Raw genomic sequence first — 15,274 nt, 5'->3', positions numbered from 1 at the left:
GGTTTTCTCCCAACAAGCGCTTTTCTTTATTGTCTTTCTAGCTATGCATGATGATTTCAATGATGCTCACACAAAAGATAAGGATTGAAAGATAATGGGAGCATCATGAAGCATATGACAAGAACATTTAAGTCTAACCCACTTCCTATGCATAGGGATTTTGTGAGCAAACAACTTATGGGAACAAGAATCAACTTGAATAGGAAGGAAAAACAAGTGCAACTTCAAAAATTTCAACACATAGAGAGGAAACTTGATATTATTGCAATATGTAAGAGCACATGTTCCTCTCTCATAATAATTTTTAGTAGCATCATGAATGAATTCAACAATATAACCATCACATAAAGCATTATTCTCATGATGCACAAGCATATAAATTTTACTACTCTCCACATAATCAAAATTCTTCTCATTCGGAATAGTGGGAGCAAACACAACAAAATAACTATCATGTGAGGCATAATCCAATTGAAAATTATAATCATGAAGACAAGTTTCATGATTATCATTATTCTTTATAACATACATGTCATTACAATAATCATCATAGATAGCAACTTTGTTCCCATAATCAATTGGAACCTCTTCCGAAATAATGGATTCATCACTAAATAAAGTCATGACCTCTCCAAATCCACTTCCATAAATATTATAAGATTCAACACCTTCCAAAATAGTGGGAACATTACTTCCTAAAGTTGACAATCTTCCAAACCCACTTTCATCAATATAATCATCATAAATAGGAGGCATGCTATCATCATAATAAATTTGCTCATCAAAACTTGGGGGACAAAAATATCATCTTCATCGAACATAGCATCCCCAAGCTTGTGGCTTTGCATATCATTAGCATCATGGATATTCAAAGAATTCGTACTAACAACATTGCAATCATGCTCATCATTCAAATATTTTATGCCAAACATTTTATAAACTTCTTCTTCTAACACTTGAGCACAAATTTCCTTTCCATCATTTTCATGAAAGGCATTAAAAAGATGAAGCATATGAGGCAACCTCAATTCCATTTTTTTGTTTTCCTTCATAAACTAAACTAGTGATAAAACAAGAAACTAAAAGATTCGTTGCAAGATCTAAAGATGTACCTTCAAGCACTAACCTCCCCGGTAACAGCGCCAGAAAAGAGATTGATGTCTACTACGCAACCTTCTTCTCATAGACGTTGTTGGGCCTTCAAGTGCAGAGGTTTGTAGGACAGTAGCAAATTTCCCTCAAGTGGATGACCTAAGGTTTATCAATCCGTGGGAGGCGTAGGATGAAGATGGTCTCTCTCAAACAACCCTGCGACCAAATAACAAAGAGTCTCTTGTGTCCCCAACACACCCAATACAATGGTAAATTGTATAGGTGCACTAGTTCGGCGAAGAGATGGTGACACAAGTGCAATATGGATGGTAGATATAGGTTTTTGTAATCTGAAAATATAAAAACAGCAAGGTAGCAAGTAATAAAAGTGAGTGAAAATGGTATTGCAATGCTTAGAAACAAGGCCTAGGGTTCATACTTTCACTAGCGCAAGTTCTCTCAACAATGATAACATAATTAGATCATATAACAATCCCTCAATGTGCAACAAAGAGTCACTCCAAAGTCACTAATAGCGGAGAACAAACAAAGAGATTATTGTAGGGTACGAAACCACCTCAAAGTTATTCTTTCCCATCAATCCATTGGCTATTCCTATAAGTGTCACAAACAGCCCCAGAGTTCGTAGTAAAATAACACCTTAAGACACACATCAACCAAACCCTAATGTCACCACAAGTATCCATGGGTTTTATTATACGATATGCATCACACAATTTGAGATTCATCTATTCAAACTAACACAAAGAACTTCAAAGAGTGCCCCAAAGTTTCTACCGGAGATTCAAGACGAAAACGTGTGCCAACCCCTATGCATAAGTTAACAAGGTCACAAAACCCGGAAGTTGATCACCAAAACATACATCAAGTGGATCACGTGAATATCCCATTGTCACCACAGATAAGCACATGCAAAACATATATCAAGTGTTCTCAAATCCTTAAAGACTCAATCCGATAAGATAACTTCAAAGGGAAAAATCAATCCATTACAAGAAGGTAGAGGGGGAGAAACATCATAAGATCCAACTATAATAGCAAAGCTCGCGGTACATCAAGATCGTGCCAAATCCAGAACATGAGAGAGAGAGAGAGAGAGAGATCAAACACATAGCTACTGGTACATACCCTCAACCCCGAGGGTGAAATATTCCCTCCTCGTCATGGAGAGCGCCGGGATGATGAAGATGGCCACCGGTGATGGATCCCCCCTCCGGCAGGGTGCCAGAACAGTATCCCGATTGGTTTTTGGTGGCTACAGAGGCTTGCGGTAGCAGAATTCCCAATCTAGGTTCTGTTCTTGAAATTTGGGGATATATAAGAGGTGTTGGCGTCAGGAACAAGTCAGAGAGGTCTCCGAGTCAGCCACGAGGTAGGGGGCGCGCCCAGGGGGTAGGGCGCACCCTCCACCCTCGTGGTTGACTCGGGACTCTTCTGGTCCATCTCCGATGCTCCATGGGCTTCTTCTGGTCCAAAAATAATCTCCATAAATTTTCAGGTCAATTGGACTCCATTTGATATTCCTTTTCTGCAAAACTCAAAAACAAGGAAAAAATAGAAACTGGCACTGGGCTCTAGGTTAATAGGTTATTCCAAAAAGTCATATAAAATAGCATATAAATGCATATAAAACATCCAAGATGGATAATATAATAGCATGAATACTTCATAAATTATAGATACGTTGGAGACGTATCAATAGGATAAATGTGCATGCTTATAGACGTTCTAGCTAGGGCCATTGTGTTTGCTCGTTTAGGTACTACTACCAACCAACATGCAACCAAATTTGGGTGTCCTCCTAATGATTGGGAACTGGCACAACTTGCAGTGCTACATTCAGATCATAACACTGATTTGGCAACTGCCACTGATCTAGTGCTATGATCTGAACATAGCATTGCATGTTTAGCAACTTGCCAAACTTGCACTGCTATGTTTAGATCATAGAACTGATTTGGCAACTGCCATTGGTCTAGTGTTATGATCTAAAACAAAGCATCGCATGTATAGCAACTGGCACTGATCATTGCTTGCTTATACTAGTTTGCCTGTTAATCTGTTGTTTACCCTTCTATTCATTGCTTGCTTACCTTTGTTGTGATGTCTGTTCTTTGCTGTTGTGCATGATGTTGTGGTAAGGCCACCACATTTGAAAGGGCTTAGCAGAACACAAACGTGCACGCAGCCAAACAACTATGGTGTGCATCTTCTGACCCCTGAAGCACAAATGTGTGCAATCAAACAGCATGCCCTAAAATGGCCACTGATGCAATGCAGGCAACAAAACAACATGCAGATATTGGTTTTTGGCATGTTTTTGCGCAGCCAGGTTGAGCTGGGACAAGTATGCAATGCAGGCAATATTTGAGATGACAACCAAACACGCCCTAAGTGGCTGAATGGGATCGAAAGTCCCTAAACTGAAAAAATATAGATTGCTTACATTGTGATTCACGCACTTGTAGAAATGTTGCAAACGATGCAGGTGACTACATCCCACGCGCAGTCCGAGCATGGGACGATGGGGAGCGCAACCGGATCTTGAAGCGGCTTCTGGTTCACGATTGGTAGGGTTAGTGTGCTCGAGGAGATAACTGAAATATGCACCACCACACTGGTGGGGTATGGGCGATAGATCTCTTCCTCTGGGCCCGACGCCGAGAGCATTGGATGGCACATAACGGATGGCCCTGAACTGGGCCGCGGGTACAAGGCAGAGCTGGCCGTCAGGTCCAGCACCAAAGTGACGACGTTACCGTGCAAGGTGAGCCAACTCGATGCTGCATTAGTCGAGCTCTGCCGCATGAATGTACACTGTGCCGGAAGTCGGATCCATATGACAAAGGACGGTGCAAGATACCGAGAAAAGACAAGGATGAGCGCTCCTTTGAATTTTCGCTTAATGGTTTGGCAACTAGTACAACACAAATCAGATCGTCCAATACTATAACCCAAAAAATAAGGTCTTGTAAAGATTCTTGGATTCTTTCCCATTGAAAGCGAGCTGTTCAAATAAGTGTCACGCCTTAGGCCCATGTCACGTCTGCGGTGCAAGGGAAGACCGTGAACCAATAAAAGTCAAATACACCTTAGGGAAAGGCATGGTAACATGCAATTTAGGCGCCCCTTTGATAGACGCGAATAAGAGGGGCGAGATTCCGATATATGTTTTATGGGGTTCAGTAAGCGAATTAAGTTTGCTAATGGGCCATTTAGGACAAATCCTTACAAATACTAAGCTTGAGTTTATTTATCTTTTGGTGGATCCCATTGTCACCCGGTGAGAAGTGTCATTTCTTTTCTTTTCTGAATTCAGCTAGTAGTAATACTTCATGCTGGGTAGGGTGGATGATGAGGAGATTCACATGAGCAGCTCAGCCTTCTTGACCTTTGAGACGCTCTCGAGGACACCCGCCGGGGACACGTGACCCATCACCGTCACCTTCTTGCTCTCCAGATCGATGCTGAACGATGTCACCCCTGTACACATTCATTGCTTCCACGCAGTCAGTGAAATGAAAACCCGACCCAGCGGTCCTTCAAACAAGCATGCAAGAACCAACAGGATTGCTTCTACTCCAATGTCAACATATTAGCTTGATGCATGCATGCATGCATGCATGCACCAGTCACCAGTCTTTTACTTTTGACAGTCACTGGAGACATACAGCCTAGCTAGCAACCTCTCACTGCACAGAAACATGCAACGTAGACGGTTTTGTAACCTAGCGACTTGCCAATGGCTCTACGTGTTCTCGCATGTATGCATGCACGTCACTCTGTTTGGCATATACCGCGAGAATTATTCAGGGTTTTGGAAAGATGTATGTGCCATGTGAGGTTCCTGAAACGTATGATTTTTCAAAGGCTGCTCAACTAGTGTTTTGCACTTTCCACAGAGAAAGAGCCTTTTCAGAGACTCTGCAGTAGGAAGGGTGGTGGATGGGCAAGTGCAAGCTGCAAGATCTGTTCGAGACCAGTTGTGATGTCACATGGATATGTTGGAACTCGGCAGTGCCCAGTGGCGCAGCCCGGGTGATCACGATCCGAATCTCGTCGGGAATGAATTGGTGGTGTCGCATTTGGATGGGCTCCATTTTACTACTCGTACATATATATTGTCCACGAGGCTCGCCCGCCCTCCACATTGGATCTCGTTGGTGCATTCAGGGTAATTTCTCCGCGTACACAGAATAATTAGATACTCCCTCAGTAAAAAAATAAGCCCGTAAAGAAATATAAGAGCGTTTAGAAAAATATAATTAGCGATCTAAACATTCTTATATTTCTTTACGGAGGGAGTACATACTACCACCCTTCGTTGGTATAGTTCTTTAGTGTATACCTGTTTTCGTTTCCTATCTTCGGTACTACTCCCTCCTTCCCATAATGTAAGACGTTTTTTAACACTACACTAGTGTGAAAAAATGTCTTACATTATGGGACGGAGGGAGTAGATTGTAGCGTCCGAATCAGCTAACAGTTGACTGGGTATATAGTCTCTGTACTTCAAAACTGCTCCCTCTGTAAAGAAAAAAGAGATCTATATTTCTTTACAAAGGGAGTGATTGATATTTCTGTCGGTGCTTTTAACTTTCAAGCGTGGGATTTTAACCGGGCAACTATATGAAATAATCTAAACTTATGAAATAAAATAAAAAATTAAAGCTATACAGAAAAGAAAACTCTGTTCGCAAGCACCTACCAGATACAAAGAGATGAGAAGAAATCAAACGAAGTATTAATCTAGAAAATAAAACTTCAGTAAACACTCGGAGATATCGTTATGGTGTTGTGCATGCATGTTTAGTAGACAGGGACTAATGCAACCTGAGATATCGAAGACATAAGTGTGAGGGAACACATGCTAAATGGAAATCACACACACTTCGATTAACTAGACATGATACGGGAATTTATTGAAATATTTCAATGAGATTTGTTAGTATGAAACATTAGTATTTAGACTAAATTGAAACTAACATATAATTTAGTATATATTTCAATATTCTATAGTTGTGGAATATTTATCACATATGAGTAGTATGCATAGTGCATTTTAAAGTGGGTCTTTTCTCATGCATGATGTCATGATGAGTTGGCATATTTGCATGTTAAGAGAATTGTAGTTAGTGATGGGATCAATTATTTAGGTCATGCATGATGGCATAGTTGCATTTTAGGAGAATTGGAGTTAGTGGAGATCAACTATTTAGGTATATAGAATTCCTTCTCACCTACATCCCCTTCCCCGCGCCGCCGTGTCTTGTACTTTTGTTGATGAGCTCTTGAAGACTACCTCAATACTCCTACTATGTATCGATTTGCCGTGTGGCCTTATTAAAATAAAGCAGGGCGGATGGCTGTTTCAAGACTACTACGGATGGCAAAATCCACATAAAATGGCAAGCTTTTGTAATTTTGCTATAATTGTTAAAGCTAGTCCTAGTAGCACATTGTACATACCTTCCATTTTGGAGATGTGCTTCCTGACTTTCCCTGCACACCCCTGGCAGTGTATAGCCACCTTCATCACGACCACCTGTGGACGTACGTACAAGAGCATCACACCTCCAGCAATTAAGCACAAAACACAAGCAGCAAATGCATCTCTAGCTAAGCTATCTATTACTTTGACCAAAATTAAATTTGTTCGCAAAAACAGCTTGATCTGACCTGCATTGGATGGCACCTATGGTCCACGAGCTAATTAGTACTAATCTCTTTAAATTTTCTGCTTGTCTATATATAATCTCTCACTGCTCTCCATCTGTAAAAGGACACATCAACTGTGCTGTAATCTGGACCGCTCGTAACCTCCCACTGTTGCCCGACATATCTACTGTGCTGCAATCTGGACCGCTTGTGACCTTCCGCTGTGCTCCAGCCTAGTCCTTTTTGCTTCTTTATTTGACGTTAATGTTGTTACTGTATCCCACACATACTTCTTCAGTTTTGACTTCGCCGTATTGATGGACGGAAGTTACTACTACTATTAATTACCGAGTAAATGCATCCCGGGCCCTGGGGGCAAGGGCCCGGCTCACTACAGTTACTACAATTTTGCACTATAATTTTCAACATATGATAATTCAAATGCATACACGTTTGAAAGGCCAAAAAAACTGAAATGCATATGCTTGTGAGAGGTGCATTTCTGCGTGCAATCAGCACAAGGAGTTCGCGAGGATTTGTCCTTGTCCTGATGCGAAACTGTTGATTAAAATTATCCAGTGGGCATCTTGTCGCGGCGACCAGATGTTTGTAAAGAAAATGTGCAAACAAGACACTACGTGCTGGAGCAGAGTACGCGTTGGTCGGGGCTACGTACTTGGAGGACTTGGTCGCCCGGTGCCACGGCCGCCGTAGGAGTGGCGGATGTCCGCTTAGCCGCCGCAGTATCCCGCGCCGGCGTCTCCACGGGGCTCTTGGTCACCATCGGCAGCGTCACGGCCACCGGCGCTCCGCGCCTCCTCGGCATGGGCGGCGGCTGGGGCGGCGCCACCCGCCTGGACGAGACACGCGCGGCGCCGGCTCCGTCTCCACCAAGGCGCACGTACCTGACGTCGTGCAGGGTGCGCGCGTCCTCGGCGATTGTCCGGTCGGAGCGGCGCCCGACGACCATGGACCGTGCGTCCCCCGGCACGCAGACCGCCGTCGCCGCCTGCGACCGGCACAGCATCCCCCCGGTCCTCATGCCACTCACACGAACCACCGTGCTCAGCCTTCGCCGCGCAGTGGACTGCAGTGCTGCCACACCCCCACACTAGCAGCGTCGCACTCACCAATAACTACCAACACAGGACTGGAGCTGGAGTAAGAAGAAGAAAGAGGGTCGCCCTCGAGGACTTGAAAGGAACGAAGCGGTGGGAGGAGGCGGAGAAGAAAGTAGCTGGAATCACGGTGAATTAATGCCGTTTTTGTATGGCTTCTCGCTCCCTCCCGTTTCGACCGCTATCCCTCCTCCCTGTTTGACTGTTGTGTAGGGTGAGACAAGATTGAAATTATTGCTCGGGCAAAAGCCAGATTGTTTTCTTGGCCAAAGCCATATGTGTGTGACGTGTGTGCTTGATGGACTACTGGGCTCTTTGGAGTGGTGCGCCCTGCGGCGGGCAACAGCGACAAGATGTGGTGCCGGGCCTCACAAGCGGGTGACGTCAGGGACGCAACGTGCCGATAGGACACGGAGAGCAAGGATGGGTTCTTTGCTTTGGGGAATCCTCTGTTTTAGCTTTTTTTTGAGAATTCCTCTGTTTTAGCTTTGAGGATTTTTTTTTTTGAAAAATCACCGGAGGGAGAGCTCCCCACCTGAATATATTTCTCAATGTTTGTAACCCATTGTTCGAGTGATTACAAGGTGAAATTACATAGGCACGTGTAATCAAATAAGAGGTAGGAACGCCATGAGGAGGCGGCCTGCTTGTGCTCGGTTTTCTTCATCCTGTGCGTCCAGAGCATGAGATCATCAATGATTCTCTTAAGGGTGAGGGTACTGTGATGGTTTTGCTGCTTGAAGGTCATAGCATTTCTCGAATCCCAGATCTTCCATAGAATAATGAGGAGGATGGAGTGCCAGATAGCCGCATCTAGCTGAGAGGGGAGACGACAGTCCCAAAGGCCGTCAATGGTGGCCGAGGGGCAAATGCCAATCCTTTGCCATATCCGTTGTGCGAGTGGGCAGTTGATGAATATGTGCGAGTGTGTCTCACCATCGAACCCACAACGTGGACATAGCGAGTCAGCGGCCATGAGTTTGCGGAGTAGGTTGCTTTTGGAGTTGAGTCGATCTCGGAACAGCAACCATGCAAAAATCTTCACCCGGTTGGGAACGCATGAAGACCATATTGGGATGGCATGCATGTCATTGGCTGAGGCATCGGCCATGGTGAGCGAGTAGGCTGCCCTGGTGGAGAAACACATGCCACCATTTAGGTAGCGCTCGTCTGGCCCAGGCGACACCTGGAAATCCTGCTGGAGGGACAACACAGAATACAACTCGGCAGAAGCATTAGAGGTTAGGCGGTTCCGTAGGATTGAATCTAAACCGTAGTTAAAAATAGTAGCCACACGAGCTAGGGGAATAATGTAGCGAGAGGTTTCTGGTGAATCCATGCGTCTAGCCAGAAATAAGTGTTTGTGCCAGAGTGGGTTAGAACAAAGGAGATGGCATGTAGCGCTAGAAGTTGCTGGTTTATAGTGCGTCCATTGAAGGAGTGGCTGTTTTGCGGGGCGATAAGAGCATTGGGGTGTTGCAAGGCGATCCAGTCTAGCCAAGGTGTTGTATTCGGGAGTAGAGCTTTTACCGCGAATTTCATTAACAAACAGTTGTTCTGCTTATGCAAGTTTTTTAGGCCTAGACCACCACAGTTTTTTGGTTTGCACACATTTTTCCAGGCAACTAAGCATTGAGCACCGGTACACGTTTCCTCTGCGGCCCAAAAGAAAGCACGCCTAATCGAGTCTAGGGTTTTTATAACGCTTTTGGGGATGAGGAAAACAGACATAAAATAAACTAGTATGGAGTCGAGGACTGTGGATAGTAGGATGAGCCTATCTCCTTTGGAAAGGATTTTTGCACGCCAGCCCGTTAAGAATTTTCTACAACGCTCAATGATAGGTAGGAAGGCGTTCTAGGGTATCCGTGTGGGTGCTAGGGGAAGGCCTAGGTAGATCTGAGGGAATGTTGATGTTGTGCATTGCATGGTGGAGGCAATGGAGTCTGCCAAGAGTGGGGGGACGTGCATGGGTACGAACGTTGTTTTATTGAAAGTGATAGTGAGGCCAGTGGCCAATGCGAAGTTATGTAGGATGTTTTTTAGTTGTTGGGCGCCCTCGTTGGATGCTTTGGCTTTGAGGAAATTCAAAACTCCGTTGGAGATGCATTCCGCATTTACAACGAGCAATGTGTTGGTCAAGCGTATGAAGTGTTCTGTGTAACGAATGTGGGATGCGTTAACACGTAGTACTAGTACAATTTAGAATCGAGAAAGATTTTTTTTAAAAGAGGGCACTCCGGGTTGGTCGACCGATTGGTCCCCTCAGGAGCCATCGAATGGCAACGCGCATAGTTGTTTGATGGTTGTCCTCCCCTTCTCTTCGGCCTCCATAATCTTCCCGATGGTCACGTCCCTACCCTCCTCGTCGCTCACACTATTGTGTTGCCTCACGCCCTGTCCCCTGGGCGAGCTGACCGCGCCGCAATCGTCCTCGCCCCTTCAACACCCCCACTTGCATGCTCCAGAATGTCTTCCATCGCGTTCCGTCGTAGCACCAGTCATAGCAGCCGGTTGGTCGGGCTGCCACCGACACTGGATGCCTGACCACGGCGTAACTCCGACAACCTATGGTTGCAGCTCTGCCTCACCGAGGTTGCAACATCCTTCACAACCATCGGCGGACAGGGTAGCATCTCCATACTACGGCTGTAGCTCCACCCACCTATGGTTGCAGCACCGCCGCACCAAGGTTGCATCATCCTTCGCGGTCGTTAGCGTACCTCGCAGCATCGCCATACCATAGTTGTAGCTCCACCGACCGACAATTGCAGCTGTGCTACCGAGGTTGCAGCATCTCCGTCGGTGCCTCACAACTCTGATTGCTAGTGTCCGCCCACTCGTAGCCTATCATCGCCTCCATCGATAACATCAGGCCCTGCTGCTCGCAACACTTTTGCTCACTGATACCAGCATGGTGTCGGCTTCAAAGCACCGGTGGATGCCCTGCTCGTAGCCCCCCTCCCCTCGCCCCGCAACAACAATTCATCTCCGGTTTGTAACACAAATCGATGTAGTAGTGTGACAACACACAGTTTATAGTTCGCCCTGGGAGATAGGAATTCTCCATGGCTGCTTGTGGCCTAAGGTCGGCGTGATGTAGCCTGAATGTGTGGTGTGTCGGGCAGGAGGAAGCTAATGAGAAAGAGATTGCATTCGAGAAAAATGAGTGGAGAAGGGTGTCCCACACGTGAATAAGATAAGGTAGCACCAGGAAGTGCGTGGGGCCATCAGTCGCGAGCCCACTATGTGAGGCAAACGATCTCGAGCGAGATCATTCAGCTGATTTGGAATGTTTTCATCTTCCTCTTTTTTCGTCAATAAAGATTGAGTCCTATACACAACTCTTCTTATATTTCCCGCAAAAATAAATCTTTGTATCTGACTACTTATCATTATGGGAAACAACCGGCATTGACCGATCAATCTCCCTTGCTGTCGTTCACTCTTGCGCGCGTGCAAAATCCTCTATGTGGGCCCCCACGTCATCGCCCATCCCATCCTTATCCCTTCTTTCCCTAATCCTCCTTCATTTGTTTCTTCTCGGGCTGCTTTATCTTTCTCCCTCAGCTTTAGTGAACACTCCATCATGGTCATGCCTCTCTCGAACACCACCCCTCCTCTTCTCTCTTTACCTCCCGGCTCTCGCCCATCATCACCATCGTTGCGCGTAATGCCTGCAAGCGCATAACAGGGTTTGTTGCAAGCTCAATACATACACGCTCACACACATCCCTCTCAAAGTTGTTGCACGGAGTGCTCCTCAATAGCGATGCAAACTCACATGCCTCCACCGACTACTGATGTTGCAATCCAAAATGTGACACGCTACGGCCGAAGATGCGTGGCGCTGCAACGTTGACGTTACCATCAAAGGATCTAATGGAGACAAGGCCACACCATAGACGAGTGTTGCTGCCAGCACCCGCTGATGCTAGAGACGACACCTCCCAACGACAGGTTCTACCACCAGCAATCATCGGTGCTATAGACAACGACCGGGGGTGCTGCAACCGGCAATCACTAATGCTGGAGCGAGGTATTTGTAGCACGTCGGCGATTCGAGGTGCTACAACAGGCACAACACCAAGCTACAGCAGGCGAATCTTTTTACTGGTACCGACAAGCCATTTTTGTTGGGACCGGTGACATCCAGAGTTGAATGACCCATTTTTGCTGCGACCACTGACTACTAGAGATGCAAAGGGCAGGCCTTGTTACTATGAGTAGCAACCACTATGACATGTGTTACGAGCTTGATGAGGGGTCACTACAAAAAAATACACTTCCGTGATGATACATGTTTTTCACAGTAGGTCACCTTTTTTCATGTATGTACATCCATGACGCTTTTATGACAGAATCAAGATAGTCATACATGTGCTGTCGTAGAAGTGTTCCATGACTATACCAAAATTATCATCACGGAAGTGTTCACTTCCATGACGATAAATGATGCGTCATGGAAGTGCTTTCGTCAAGGGTAACCGACAAGTGGCATCCACCATAACGGGTCGCCATCAAGCTATCGGGTCCAGTTTTGGATCTGATAACCCGTTAACAGACTAGACCAATGGGGATTTTCCACGTGTAAAATTCTCATTGGCCGAAGGAAACACGTGTCAGCTCATCATTGGGTCAGATAGGCGCCTATGATATGTCGACACGTACAATGACGCACCACTAGACCATTTAGCTCACTAAGGCCGGCCCGTTTGACTTAGTCAGAAGTTAGCGGGCCGGCCCATGAAAAGCATGTTAACGGTCTATTCGCATATAGCCCATTTTATGTCCCGGTAACTCACGGCCTGTTAGGTCCTTCCCGAAATTAGCCCAATAGCGTCATGTGGTCCGTCGACTATAACACCAACCCGTTTCACTTTCAGCCCATGTATGGCCCATGATGTCTTTCAGCCCGTATGAGGCTTTTCGTATCTTTAGGCCCTTTAGTGGCCCACGGTGACTCTAGCCCATAATGAAGAATAAATTTCTTTGTACCCATTAACGACCCATGATTCACATGGGCCGTTCCCAGCCCGTGTTAGATTTCGGCCTACTGACGGCCCATACGTTCTAGGGATCCTTTCCGGTCCTCGATTATTTCCGGCCTGTTACTGGCCTGTTTGCCTAATGGGCCAAATTCGGCCCATGGCTAGAATCGACCCGTTTGTGGCTTGTTAACCCGTTGCGCCGTTTCCAGCCCGTCCTATATTCTGGCCCATTAGCAACACATTATGCCTGTGACAGAATTAAGCATTTGCTGTCTTCCGGTCTGTTAACGACCCGTTACCGTGCTGGCCCGATACCAATTTCGTTTGTTTACGGCCCATGTGGACCTATTTATCTGACGGCCCAAGGCCCACTGATTCTACGGCCCATTGGAGGCCCATTTATCCGACGGCCCGTAGGAGCTCTGGTACAGCGAGTTGCTATACAAACGGCTTTTAACCCCTTTCCGCGACGGTGTTCGGAACTGTCACCTAATGAGTGACTGTGATCGGGGGGGGGGGGGTCCTTCCCACACGACCCAGAAACTGTCGGGGATATGCCCTCCTGACACACGCGCTCGGCAAAATGAAGTCGTGTGTGACCGGTGAGCGACCAAATACGGTTATACGTACAGTAGTGCTAAAAAATACAATTATACACGCGAAATCATTTCCGGTCATAAGTACATCCCACACAGTCAGTCCCCGCTAAACGTTTCCGTTCGTATATACATCCCACACAGTCGCTCCAAGGAAAACGTCTGCACAAGGTGGCCTAACGCAAACAATTTTCAAGAGAATGTTGTGTGTGATTGTTCATTGATCGAACACGATTTATTGCTAGAAACTGTGTGAGCTGCCTGTTGGGTATGTAACTACTAGGTATGACCCGCCTAGAAGGGGCCAGGTCATGCCATTGGCGAATTAAATATGAAGAGACCTCATAAGGTCCAAGAAGACATGAAGATGGCGGTTCATAGAGCAAGCCTATTGAAGGCCCAAAACTCGGAGGTGACTTGAAGCCCAAAGGTGTGAGATGCCATAAGTTAAACTTGTCCTCTAAGGCAAGCTTAGTTAGAAACCGAGCCGATCACGTTTGTGTGAGCTGGCCGGGACTCTGTAAGCCGCTGGGCATCAACCTGTATATAAAGTGGCTCCACACCTAAGTCCTTCAGCTAGGACATCTGTCGTGTTAAGTCCACGATAGTTGGCACCCACCGTGGGACTAACGCACGATGGTTTTGATTTCTTGAAGGGCAGCTTATCAGGGATCAAGTGATACGCCGTGGGCCGGATGACCAAGAGCCGCCACGGCAAACTCTACATCAACGATCCAGGCTGGGGCCCCGAGGCCGGCTCAATTGAGTATGGGTACCGGGTCCCCTTCGGTGGAATCCACGTCTTCATCAACAAGATCGGAGAGTCGGAACCTGAGCCGGACACATGCACCGACATCATCAAGACGGCTCAGCGTGCACGACCCACCAAGGTTCAAACCATCGTGAAGCACGCCTTTGTTGGTTTCATCCACGGGGCAGATCTTGAGGAAGGATCTGTGTCTGGTGGAGAGACGGCCATCTATTCTGATGATGAGTCCTCAACCGGCAAGACCGATTCAAAGTATCAACTGCAAGATGGCGGCCTTGGGTGCTACTCTGATGGCAACAGTATTCCGGACCCCTATGAGCCGCCAAATAGAGTCATGATCTTCATGGCAGGCATGCAACCAATGCAGAATTCATCAACCGCTGCAGCTATGACTTCCAGCTCAACGGCCGCGGTGACAGCTGGGGAGAGCGGCTCTGGGTGCCCGCCGGCTCAAGTTTTATCCAAGCTCTTGGATGCTTTGGCAACCTTGTTAGCTGCAGAGGTAACACCAGAGACTCAAGCACATCATAAGGTGGATGTCGTGAAGCTACGAGATGAGATAGCTCAGGCCAAGGAGGAGCTTAATGCTGAGAACGCTAGGATGGTGACAGAATGAGCTGCCCTGGACGCTGCGTCACAACGAATTCAAGCAGAAAATTTCCTGTTAAGCTTGGATAAGAATGCATCCAACGCCGTTCTGCAAAGGAGGCACCAGAGTCGTCTACCTTTGGAGTATGATGCAATGAATCTTTTCAACATGCCTGGGGCCGAACCTAGTAACCCGCTTGAGGTAACCCTGGCTGTTGAGGCACCCGTGACCGAGGCGACGACTCAACCACATGTTGCAGACCTGCCTCGGTTGAACCTAACCCCGCCTCAGCAGATGCCCACACCACCGGGTCACTATTCTAATCCTCTGGATAATATGATTGCTGTGGCATCACGGCTAGCGGCTCTCTCGGTGCAAGGCGAGTCTCCCGCGTCGGTTGAGGCGCGGAATGCCGTGGAGCTTCTTCAAACTGAGGTAGC

General features: G+C 46.7%; 1 protein-coding gene across 1 annotated transcript; it reads right to left on the bottom strand.

Annotated features, from left to right (window-relative positions):
- Positions 1 to 4,048: 4,048 nt before the first annotated feature.
- Positions 4,049 to 8,181, bottom strand: LOC123135881 (protein SODIUM POTASSIUM ROOT DEFECTIVE 2). Its single transcript, XM_044555122.1, has 3 exons — positions 7,448 to 8,181; positions 6,583 to 6,658; positions 4,049 to 4,596 (listed from the first exon to the last, which is right to left on the bottom strand). Exons 1-3 carry the CDS (start codon positions 7,811 to 7,813, stop codon positions 4,478 to 4,480), a joined length of 561 nt encoding a protein of 186 aa, XP_044411057.1. The 5' UTR covers positions 7,814 to 8,181; the 3' UTR covers positions 4,049 to 4,477.
- Positions 8,182 to 15,274: the final 7,093 nt, after the last annotated feature.

This window comes from Triticum aestivum, chromosome 1B (genome assembly GCF_018294505.1).
Source record: "Triticum aestivum cultivar Chinese Spring chromosome 1B, IWGSC CS RefSeq v2.1, whole genome shotgun sequence".
In the NCBI taxonomy this organism is placed as follows: domain Eukaryota; kingdom Viridiplantae; phylum Streptophyta; class Magnoliopsida; order Poales; family Poaceae; genus Triticum; species Triticum aestivum.
Note: the sequence above shows the minus strand (reverse complement) of the source record. Positions and strands in the feature narration are given on the sequence as shown.